Source organism: Halichoerus grypus, chromosome 1 (genome assembly GCF_964656455.1).
Source record: "Halichoerus grypus chromosome 1, mHalGry1.hap1.1, whole genome shotgun sequence".
Classification (NCBI taxonomy): Eukaryota; Metazoa; Chordata; class Mammalia; order Carnivora; family Phocidae; genus Halichoerus; species Halichoerus grypus.
Genome location: NC_135712.1, coordinates 147,796,549 through 147,808,772, shown reverse-complemented (window position 1 = coordinate 147,808,772; position 12,224 = coordinate 147,796,549). Strand labels below are relative to the sequence as shown.

Sequence of the window (12,224 nt, the reverse complement as noted above, 5' to 3'; positions counted from 1 at the left end):
CCCTTCGTGTCTGGCCAGTGTGGTGCAGTGGTTGATAGCTTGAGCTCTGTAGCCAGACTGCTTGGGTTTGAACTAGCCTCTTACTTCCTCCATATGCCTCAGTATTCTCTTCAGAACAATGAAGATTAAAAATAGTCTATGTCTAATAAAGCTGTCGTGCAGATTAAGCGGGGTAATCCTGCTAAAGTGGCAGCCGAGTCCAGAGTAAGTGCTCAATAAATGTTAGCACCTGTTTTCTCACCGCCTCTATGATTACTCCGTGCGCAGCGACGGATAGGATTGCCCAGCAAATGACCCTGGAGCTTCTCTCTGGGTTGCCAGGCAACAAGCTATCTGGGACCAGTGGCTCCCCCTCCTTGAGCAGGAGGAGCTGTACGGGATTTCAACTTTCCCAAGGGCACTGAGCACTAGTAGCTGACATTCCAAGACAGCTCCCCTGGACAGCTGGCTCCTGAGCCTGGATTGTTTATAAGGGAAGCTCTCATGCTTGCTCAATAAAAAGGTGGAAGAGTAGGCACTTCCTTACACAGGGAGTGGGATCCTTCCCTGGAACACAACTATGCTATGTCCTGGCTCCTTGCTTGCTTCTTGGTGGAAGGGATGAAAAGGTGGGACCATGTCACTCATCTTGTTGGCTGGGTATTTCTCATAAAGCCTGCTCCATGCCCAAACTGCATGTCATGGTGTTTACCTTCACCTACCTTCCCATACCCCTCCCTGAACTGTCTCTCCTCCTCATCTTTACTCTCTGAAAGTATGCCCCCAGGACGAGTCCCCTGCCTCCTCCTAGATCTGGATATGCTCCACTCCCCCATGATTTCATCTGCTCCTGCGGTTTCAAATGTCATCCCTGTGCTGAGGACTCCTGTTCATATCATATCCTCAAGTTCCTGGCTGGATACTGTCACTTGGACCGGGCATTTTAAACCTTCAAAATGCTCCAAACTGAATTAATTTAAAAATTTTCCTCTGCCATAGCCATGAAACCAAACAAACCCTTGCCCTTCTATACTCATTAACTTGGTAACTTGTACTGCTATCTATCTTGTCACCCCGACAAAAATCCTAAGGTTTCCCCTAGACCCTTCTGCCATGGCCAGTTAGTTGGCACAAATGTTGGTCACACTTTGTTGCCCCGCCTCTCTCCTCACTCAGTGCCTCTTCCCCTCCAGGACCAGTATTCTGCTCTCTTTCCACCTCATTCCACCCTGCATGCTCTGTCTGATTAATTTTTCTCCCTCTTTCAAATACTTTCAATGCCTCCCTATTACCTAAATATGTTATAACTCCTCACTCTGGCATTTAAGGCTCTCCACAAAACAGCCCATTTCTAAGATTCTATTGGGGCTGCTCCACTAACTATACTCTTAAGTCCCAATTGGTCAGTTGGATAGCTGGTACTTCCTTACAGTTTCTACACTGTCTCCTTATACTGCTTACACTCTGCTGTCCCTTCCACTTCAAACACCCTCCCGAACAAACCTCTCCCCAACCCCCGTCACAATCCTGTACATCTATCAATCTCATCTCGGGTGCCCCACTCTCTTTCATGAAGCCTTCCTGGGAGCCTGCCTGCAGTGACACTCTCAGAGCAGAAGGGTGTCCTTGGTTTACTGCACCTGTTCTGTTGCATTGTATTATCATCACATGAATGCTTGTCTAATACTCTTCCCAATCAGCATATATGCTCTTGAGGTTAAGGGCCATTGGTTGTGAGCAGTTTACACAGGATGGTACTGTACTGGCCCTCAGGAACATGTTTGTTGATTGAATTAAACAGGGGCTGATTTGCCTGAATATAAGACTCAGAAGACAAGACAGCTAGCTTCTTGTGCCTGTAGGGCTGTTTGCCCTGGACATTCAGCATGGCCCCAGGAGGACGGAGCTCAGACTATCATCTCTGTCTTGGGGGGTATCCTGGATCCTCGAAGAGTGAGAGCTTTCTCAGGGGGAGAGAGCTTTCTAGCACCCATCCATGATTTAAACAATTCACCACTTCCTGCCTTGACTTTCCTCCCCTAGCCCTCAGGCTCACACACAGATGCTGTGCAGTGCTCAGAAAAGAGCATGTTGGGCATTTGCTGCCATCTAGTGAAGGAAGTGTGGCTCAGTTTCTTGCTAAAGCTAAGCAGATCTTGTGCTCTCCCTGAGAGCTGGCTTCAGGAACCCAGCCTTGGCAAAAGGGGACCATCTGGGGATGGACAGGTGTGTATGGGAAAGGCGAAGCTTCTGCACAGAACAGATCACACCCAGGCCTTTAAACTGTAATCTGGGATGGGCAAGACCACATCCTTCCAGAGCCTCCCCTACCTCCAGCCAGAAGGTATTCCTGCTGGAATGATGGTCAGCCACCTTGTTCAGAAAACTTGGTAGGCATCAGTAAAACACCCAGTGTTCATAATCAGAGGCATCTTTTAGGGAAGTCATCAGTCATCCATGGTGCCTCAGGTGGAACTGGCCATGACTTTGGAACTGGTGATTTCTATGAGGCCCTTGCAGCCCTGCAGCCTTGCAGCCAGCCCCTGTGGCCCTGTCTCAAAGGTTTCCTGGCTCTGGGACCCCCCACTGCCCTTCCCCAGCATGGCACAAAGGCTCAGGCACCACCAGGTGAGTGACCGCACACTCATTGGGTTACTGTGAGGTACAATTGAGATTATTCATGACAAATGCTCAGCCAGTGCCTGATGCACAGCAACCACAAGTAAAAATTAGGTATTGATAATGATTAGATAATGATAGTATTGCTATTTTGCCAATGCTCCAGAGCATAAGGCTGCCTACAAAACTCATAAAATTCAAGTCCTGGATGTGAATACACACTGAAAATAATCACTGGCTCAGTGCACCAGAGCACCCAGTGCGGGGCAGGGAGGAGCCGGTCAGAGGCTCAGAGGCTCAGACCTCAGACGTTGGGCTGCTGATGGCATGCCAGCCCCTCTAGCCTATCTGCAGGACTGCTTTGCACAGGGTTTTACTCCACATTTCAATTATCACAATGTAGGTTCTCTACTCCCAGGGCAGCTTCTTGCCAGGCCTGATGTCTTGTTTGGTCTCTGGGCATCTCCAGTTTTTAGGGAAGTCCTGGGCCTTTTGATAGGCCTGGGTTGTTCTCTGGACTGCATTTCATGCAGACATTCAGCCAGAACTGAATACAGGGGTCATCAAGCTAAGATCGCTGGCTAACCAGTGCCTTCTCTGGCCCTCCAACACCAAGGTCCAGGTGTGGCTAAGAAGGTGCTCTCTCAGTCCAAGGTGGCCACCACAGATTTTTTAAATGAGGCTTTCTTATTGGTTCCAGCCAGTGCTGTGCTGGAGCCAACTAGGGCCAGCTCACAAGAACTGATTGGGCATCTCTTCCCAACTTCACATTGAGGAATATCATGGTGGTAGTCAGTCCTGATGGGTGTATTCACCACAGAAATCAATACATGTTACAAATCGTGGCACTTTTTTTTCCTGAAGAGCTAATTGTTACACACTTATCAGCATATGATGGGCTCCCATCTTAATTCCAAACAAAGCATCACTTTTGAATGGCTACTTACGTAGCCACCAAAGAAGATTTTTTGAATGAAATGTACCATCTGAATGAAATACATCTAAATGAATATACCATCTGAATGAAAATACAAACTGAAAGTCTCATTTATTTATTTTTTTTCCCAAATGTATATAACGGAGATTGTAGCTGGTGGAAGATAGGGTGGTAAATGACAAGTCAAGATCACACCTTTTGTTCAAAATAAACCCCAAATACTAATGTTGGTAAAAATATCTGTAACAAGCTATTTATTTATTGGCAGGTTTTGAATTTTTACTCCGCATACAAGAGAGTTATATGTGATAAGCCACATACTTGCATTGGGGAAAACATTGAACAAAGGTATTGAGCAATGTACCTAGAAACAATATGGGGAAAAACACTATCTAAATTTTTAACATGTTTTTTGTTTCTTATTCTTTTTTTTTTTTTTACATGATTTGAACTGTGTTTCAATCCCGACATTGGTGTGTCCTTTATAGTCCTTCTAGTGTCTTTTTCCTTGCTAAAACAGTACCAGTGATTCATAGACAGCCTTATCTTCTATCCCTGTAAGACCTGTTTGAAATAAACATTGAAATATCACTTCTTTTAGGCAGAAAAAAATGGGATGGCTAGTTCAGGGAGTCAACTGCTTGTTCACACACTGAGCTGTGGACCCCTGGAGCTCAGATGCCAGAGGCCAGGTTGTGAGGCTGTGAGGTAGGAGTGGAAGTAGGGGCTCAGTCGTAGTGGACTTTGCCCTCGGCCACCCCAGAGCTGGACAGGTCTCCATTGCAGAGTGTGTGGAGTGGTGAATGGGGCCTGTCTTCCAAGGCACATGTGGACATCTTCAGCCTGTATTTTCGAAAGGCCTTTTGAATAACAGCAGCACATCTTTCCTCTTCCTTCCTCTTGGTGGTGGTGACTATGGGTTCATATAACTTCTTGGAAGGGTTGGCTTCCATGAACTTCTCCTCCATCATCATTTTCATGCTGTCCAGGCCACCGGAGTCACCGAGTACCCTAGTGGTGAATGCGAAGAGAATATCCAGGCAGTGGAGACGATCTCCACTCACCATGGGCAAGTCCATCATGAGAAATTGAAATTTATTGGGCTTTGCCACGCGCAAAGGCTCAGGAAGGGCATCAGCAAAGTCAGAAAGGGCAGAATATTTGATGAACTGTGTTGCTTCTGGGTCAAACTTTTCCCAGACTTCATAGAATATCTCAAAGTCATCTTCACCCAAAGGGTCCTCACTTTCTTCAGTGGCTGTGTTAAAATTCTCTAAAATCACAGCAATGTACATGTTGACAACAATGAGAAAGGAGATGATGATGTAACTGACAAAGTAGGTGATGGCTATGGCAGGGAGGTGACGGCTGTCTAAGTTGGGGTTGCATGAATCCTTTGATTGCAGCATGGGCTTGAGGAGGGCATCCCAGCCTGCTGAGGTGGTGATCTGGAAGAGACAGAGTATGCTGCCGACAAAAGTTTTGAAGTTGAATATGTCATCAATTCCATGCTCCTCTTTCACTTTGCAAAAACAGCTCATACCAAAAATGGCATAAATAAACATAACCAGAAAAAGTAGAAGACCGATGTTGAATAGAGAGGGAAGAGACATCATCAGAGCGAAAAGGAGAGTCCTAATTCCTCGTGCTGCCCGAACAAGTCTCAGGATCCGACCAATCCGAGCCAAGCGGACAACCCTGAAGAGTGTTGGAGGGAAGGGAATGTGCTGCTGGTTCTCCAAGGCAGAAACCATTGTACCTTAGGAGAAGGAGATAAGGAAATTAATTTCCAGCAGGCATCCTGCTTTCAGATCCAGCCTCTCTCTCCTGCCTTGGAATCTTAGTGGGGCCAACTTTAATCAGTACTTTGTAATTTGTGCACTGCACAAATTAAGAACTTTCTTTATCAATATTGGGAAAATATCTATCTGTGTCTTAACTTGGAAAATAATTTCCAAGCACTGTACAACTTTAGATGGGACTTTAGATGAAATAGGATGTCTATAATATTGAAGACACCCAAGGAAAAGAAAGAGAATGCAGCTTATGAAAGCCTATATTGTGACTTATCTCAAACACTTGAAGTGCATTATCTATATTGGGTTTTGAAAGTCACTCATGAGATAACAAATATAATAGTTTTCCATATTTATTTTCCATATATCCATATTTATTGGATATATAGAATGGAAAGCAGATAAACTAAGGATGGAGTCCTTCAGATTAGCATAAGGAGAAACTTCTGATACTGATTGATGGTTGACTTAAGCCTGAGCTTTCAGTGGAAATTGTGGAACTTCTAACCCCAAAGCTCCTTAAAAAGGCAGGGTTTTATTTGCATAGGGGAATTTGAACACAGCCTCCTACAGGTGAGGACAGGACAGGGCTGGAGGGAGATGGTGGTGTTGGGATGCTCAACTCTGGGTGGAACCTGCCACGGAGCTCTCATATTTGTCAATATGCTCATCCCAAGGAAGGACTCCCGAGATCCACTCAAAAAGCTTAAGGGATTAAGTTGGAGATACTTTCCTTATTGTTATAGATGCCTCCAAAAATAGCATCTCGAGCAAAGTTTTCTGCAAACAGCTAATTATTTGGCCTAAAATGTCATCCTGTTCTCTCATTGCCTATTCTGTAAGCAACTGATACAAGATTTGAAACAATTCACATTTTGGTCCAAATATTATAGAATGGCTGGAACATGCTTGCCTTGTGTAGACATGGCCTTGCTCTTGCTCTGGGTGGGGGGTCCTCAAAGGCATTAGGGGTGATGGGCAGCCAAAATTGTCTGCTATCCCCTAATGACTAAAGAGAACTAGTTCATAATATATTTCACCAACTGCCCAATTGTGCCAACGAAGTTGAATTCATATGTTAATTGGACAGCCAAATCTAGTGAGATGTAGATTTATTAAGTTCCAACTTAACAACAACTGGAGGAGGTCCACCCTTTAAGGCTACCTCCTTCACAAATATTTCTTTGACTAATAGGAGCCCACAGTAATCTGTCCTTTATTTGAGCTCAGTTCTTTTGCATACCATGGGATTTGGTGTACAGTTTTCTCTTTTTCTGACTCTTTAAGGTGAGTAAGTCTTAATACTTAAACCGCATTGTTAACTCCTAGAGAAGGATTCACTTTGACTCATACTCATTTTGTATTTCTCTAAAAGCTTAGGAAAGACCTTGGGAAAGTGTAGAGGCTTAGTGTTGGGTGGCAGATCTACTGGCAAAGGTGTATAAAATGCTGCCCACGTTGGTGAGTAGGATTTGGCTCAATGTGTGGATTTTCTCATCCACTGGAGCAAAATGCTATCCAGTGCTCTGCTGTGTAACTGCAATTGCCTAGCAGTTGTTCAAAGGACAGAAGTAAGAGATATTTCCACAACCTGCATGCTGGCTAGCACTGCCTGGAAGGAGTTCAGTAAGTAGTGGAAAAAATGAGCTGCTCTCTGCATATTGGAGGAAGGGGTTCTTCAAGTTCTCAGAGGGCTGTGCCAGAGTCATTCTACCATCATTTTCCTGACCTTATTGCTGCTGTCAATTTCACCAGGACTTGGAATTGGAATTGACTGATAAAGATTAGCAGTCTATTTCACTGGAGGTGTGTGGAAGGATTTATTTCTAAACTTTATCTACATAAACTTCATGGCTTAGAAACCAGAACAGACTATGAACTGTACCATTTTCTTGTTCTTGGAAACATCTGCATTGCTACTGTAGTGATAGGAACCAAAATATTTTGATCTCACATATCTGTTTAACACATTCTTTCTGAAATAGTACAAAATCTTCCACTTGTGAAATCAGTTTTCATTGTCTTCATTGCTTTTTGAACTATGGGAATGGCCCCTGGGTGGTTGCACACAATTGTAAAAAGTCAAATTACTGGTTTAGTCAAAAGCAAACTGCAAAAACCCAGAGTGTAAACTCTTATGGTTTAGCCATGAAGAATTTAATTTCAAAGTTGATGTGTGTGTGTGTGTGTGTGTGTTATAAAAAAGGTATATGGCAACAACACTTTTTTTCTCTATTCTTCTTCAACAAATCTTATAGTTAATCCTGCCTATGTTCAGAAAAATACACTGATTATAGAGCAAGACTGTTTGGTGAATGGGGTCCAAGCAGTTGAGACAAGCATAGTTCATGCTGTGGTTTAAGTTAACATGGGATACAGAATAGAGAGAAAGCATTGCTTGCCCTCACGACACATTCTTGGAAACCCAGTCTAGGCTGGGCCATGGAGGTCCTATATAGGAGGTGAGAGAAGACCTAGCAATGTCACAGGGGCGCAATAATTGTGATCTGATATCCACATGGATTTCTGAACTAAAGAAAACCATGGGAACTAAGTACCAAATCCTTAAGACTAAAAGATGCTCATGAGAGTTTATAGTTGCCCATGAAAGGTAGACCTTTGACTCAGTTACCTGGATATACCAGGTATCCCCACAAACACTTTAAGGTCATCTTAGCTTTGTCTATTTCCATTGAATAAATGGATCCACACAATTATTTAACTCTATTTCAGTAGTGTAAACAGTCAAGGGAATGAAAATTGCTCTGTATCTCCTAGCAACTTCCCAGTAGAGAATGGCATCAATACACCTGTTTATTTTTTCAGAAACCACATTAAGCCTAATTTGTTGCTTTGTGGATAGTTTGGACATACTTCCAAATGGTAAGATTTACTTCTAGCTCTCAGATTAAAGCCCCTTGGGTTTCTGATATTACTTACTAACAATAGAAAGAATCACAATCACACAATCAAATAAATTCCAGCCAATGGTGAAGTAGTATTGCCTCAAAGCAAAGATTTTGGTGAGACACTCAATTGTAAAGATGACCACAAAGGCCAGGTTGAGACGCTCAAGGATGAGTTTCGTGGCTTCAGACTGGTCATCTGATTCAGCCATCATGCTAACCATGTTGAGGAAAATGAGGATGATGATGATGATGTCAAAGACCTGGCTTGTGACTAGGTCAAACACGAGACCTTGGCATTTATTCTGAGATGGAAAAGAAAAAAGGAATCTTAGATCATTTTGCATTGTAAGAATGAAATCACATACACAAAAAAGGCACATACAACAGAATTTGTCCTCTCTTACAATTGAAGCAGTTTCTTAAAAAATGCACACCCGTTTTAAACAACAAGAAATTCTTGCATTTACATTTTCATTTAAATTTAATTATGTAACTGTTTTTGAAGTTGTAAGCTTATAGCTTTAATTCCATTTTAAAACGAAAAAAATGTTTGGTAATGACATAACTTTGATGTGATGGATGATGTTTTGCTGAAATAAAACAGCTCCTATTGGATTTAATAATAAAAAGATGAACTTCAGTTTCTATATTTCATCTGTTTCTTTATTTGGGCTTCAATAATATTAATGCAGAGAATACCTACTCACATAATTATGTTGGACGAAATGGAATTAACATCTCCAAGCCTCCACTTGTTAATTCAGAATGATCAGACCTAAGTATACTTAACCAAAACTCTGTATTCAAGCAGTTCTTGAATGCCAATTTTCTAAATATGGTTCACTTGAAAATAAGGCTAGATAAATGGGATTGTGATGTAATGATTACTAAAAACAGAAATAGAAAAATTGATTATTTCATTTTATTATTGATGGTGAACTTACATATTGGTTGGTACATAGATGGTCATACTACTCACAAAGTAAGTATATGTTAATTACTCTGGTTCAGGTTCTAGCTCAAGTTTGCATGCCTAATCCACCACGTACAGTGAAATGACTCAATTGTCTCACTATATTTTCTGTAATCTAACAGCTGTGAAGCACTACTTCTCTTTACTTAGTGGAAAACTATTCTTAAACACAAACTCAGACATGAATATTGTATGGTATTCTTGACTGTAAATGGGTTGTTTTACAATATATGTATACATTAAGGTATTTTATATCATATTATCATCTAATTGAAATATACATACACTAGTCTATTTAGAAAACTCATAAACTCCTGAGAATCATTTTTAGAACCCTAGGTATCTCTTATGGTAATCAGACAAAAGATGATGTTGGTTTGTGGTGGTAATAGTGGAGAGAGATATAAGCATTTAGGTTTAAGAGCTAATATGGAAATAGATGCAGAAGGAGTAAGTTTGAATGGAGGTGGCTATGGGGAAATGATAGGTTGAGGCTATCGTTCTGGTTGGTGGAGCCATTCAAGAGAACAGAGAATGAGGCACTTTGGAGGGAAATGATAAGATCTGTCCTGAGAACACTGAATTTGAGGGGCCAGTGGGGAATCTGAGGACCTTGGGCAGGTAAAGGTATGGGTTTGGAGCTCAGGTGCAGAGCTGGAATGCAGATGTGGAGTTCAATGGCACCAATACTGACATTAACTAAAACTATGAGAGTGGACGATATCAGTCAGGGAGAGCAAGGACCATGAGAAGAAAGAGGATAGGGACAGCACTGGAGGGATACTACATTTAAGTTGGTGTCTTTGAAATTTTGTCCCAGAATCATTAAAACTTTTATCAAGGAGTCTGGAGAAGAAACTTGAAAGTCAATTGCATTTGCTGTGTGAGAACACTTCTAGGAAGTCAGAAAGGACCTGGAGAAAAGATACTTTTAAGAGTGCTCTCCAGGGAATCACAGTGATTGGCAAGAACAACAGTGAGGGAGAGTAAGCCTAGGCCTAATAGTTTAACTCCAGGATTTAGAGAAACAGAGATCAAGAATACAAGTTACCTAAACTGGTAGATATCAAAAAGCATTCGATATCACTTTAGAAGGTACAGTGAATCCTACACCTCAGTATCATCTATGTGGATGGTTCAGAAAGAATCAGAAATGATTCCAGATCCCTTCCTCAAATGTTAAAAATAAAATGCATCACTGCTCAGGTTAAAACAGCTAGACTCCCCCCCACCCCCATGCAATTGCTATTCATTTGTTACAAAGGTCAAAAATAATATTTAGATTTTAGAGATTAAAAAAAGTCTGTGGGGAGATAAAGTTAAGGGTTAACAGCTGATTTTAAAATCTTAACTCAAACTAGGGACATCTGGAATATGTATTTATCTCATGCAACAGTGCTCTCTGGAATATAGCAGTTAAGGTAAATGTGATACATAACTGGGGAGATGATACCTGCTTGTTGGAGTTACTCCTTGTGAAGCCCTGACTGGTAAGCTGTAGCTACACAGGGAGGGCTATGGCATGACACCTATTTCCAGATGAACCATGTGATGAACATGCCAGAAGACATAGTTAAAGCATGGAGGTAGAAGCTTGCCTCGGATAAAGTAGTCCTTGCCCACCTGAAACTCATCCCTTGCAGCTTAGCATGCCCAGTGCAGGGGAGAGGCCTCAAAGCTGCAGCTGTGTCATTGCAACTTGTGTTTGGCTATGTGCTGCCTTTTGATTCATATTCTTTATGAAATAAATGGTTAAATATGTGGGAACCTATTGTGTCTCATGATTCTTTTAGTTAATTTCAAATCTAGGACCAACTGGTATTGAGTCAGTGGTTGCACAGCATGCACATGTAAATAAAAATTCTCTTTGTCTTTTTTGTTGGCTCAAGTTCAAATAAGAACCTTTCCAGATATAATTGTCTCATTAACCTCTCAGTAAAAAATTCTTCATTGTATAAATTCTAAACACTTTGCCCTAACATTCCCAGATATTTTTAGTGCAACACAAATATTTAATCCTAGTGGGATGGACTCTGTGTGTACCCTAAAACATACTCTTTCATTCAAATAATAATTACTGAGAATACACTTTAAGCCAGGCTCTTTTCTGAGTCATGGGAATAGCAGTAAACTAAACATACCTTTGATAATTTGGGGTCTCGTGTTCAAATGAAAATCTCTAAATCCTATACATGCTTCGGATATCAAGCCCTTCTCCCATACTACTTTCCTGAACTTGCCCATTGACCCTCCCTGCCTTGAAAACCTTCAAACTTACTTGTCAGACCTACCAACTATGCCTAGCATATTACTTTATAATCTGATGCGTTCAGGTTCCAGCTCCTCAGTTAGACAGCTCTGGAGTACCTGATAAAGCAAGATTCATCGAGAGCAAGGGTCAGCAAACTATATCCTGTAGGCCAGATCTGGCCCACTACTGGTTTTTGTATAGCCTGTGATTTTATATTTTTTAATGCTGGGGAAAGAACTGAAAAGGAAAATAAAATTTTGACATGTGAAAATTAAAGAAATCCAAGTTTTAGTGTCTATAAATCAAGTTGCACTAGAGCACAGCCATGCACATTGTTCTATACTATCTATGGCTGCTTTTGTGTTATATGGCAGAGCTGAATAGTGGTGGCAGAGACATTGTGGCCTGCAAAGCCTACAATATTTACTATCTGTCCCTTTTTTTGTCAAGTCCTGATATAGAAATTTTATGATAAATACTGATGAAGTGGAAGCCAGTATGCATGACCTAGACTTCACACCAGAAAAGGCTGGAAAAAGATATTATAAATGCATTTTAAATTGGTCAATATTTAGTCAAAACTATAATGAGATATCACCTCACACCTGTCAGAATGGCTAAAATTAACAACATAAGAAACAATGGGTGTAGGTGAGGATGTGGAGAAAAAGGACCACTCATGTACTGTTGGTGGGAATACAAACTGGTGGAAAACAGTATGGAGTTTCCTCAAAAACCCAAAAATAGAACTACCTAAGAT

At 41.6% G+C, this 12,224-nt stretch overlaps 1 protein-coding gene across 1 annotated transcript in view; it reads right to left on the bottom strand.

The window, feature by feature from the left end:
* Window positions 1–3,302: 3,302 nt before the first annotated feature.
* SCN11A (sodium voltage-gated channel alpha subunit 11) overlaps window positions 3,303–12,224 on the bottom strand; it is a 90,137-nt gene continuing 81,215 nt past the window's right edge. The window contains exons 26-27 of the mRNA XM_078073458.1: window positions 8,272–8,542; window positions 3,303–5,294 (exon numbers count right to left, since the gene is read on the bottom strand). Of these exons, the coding sequence (XP_077929584.1) occupies window positions 4,264–5,294; window positions 8,272–8,542 (1,302 nt within the window). The 3' untranslated portion in view covers window positions 3,303–4,263. The remainder of the gene's footprint in view (window positions 5,295–8,271; window positions 8,543–12,224) is intronic.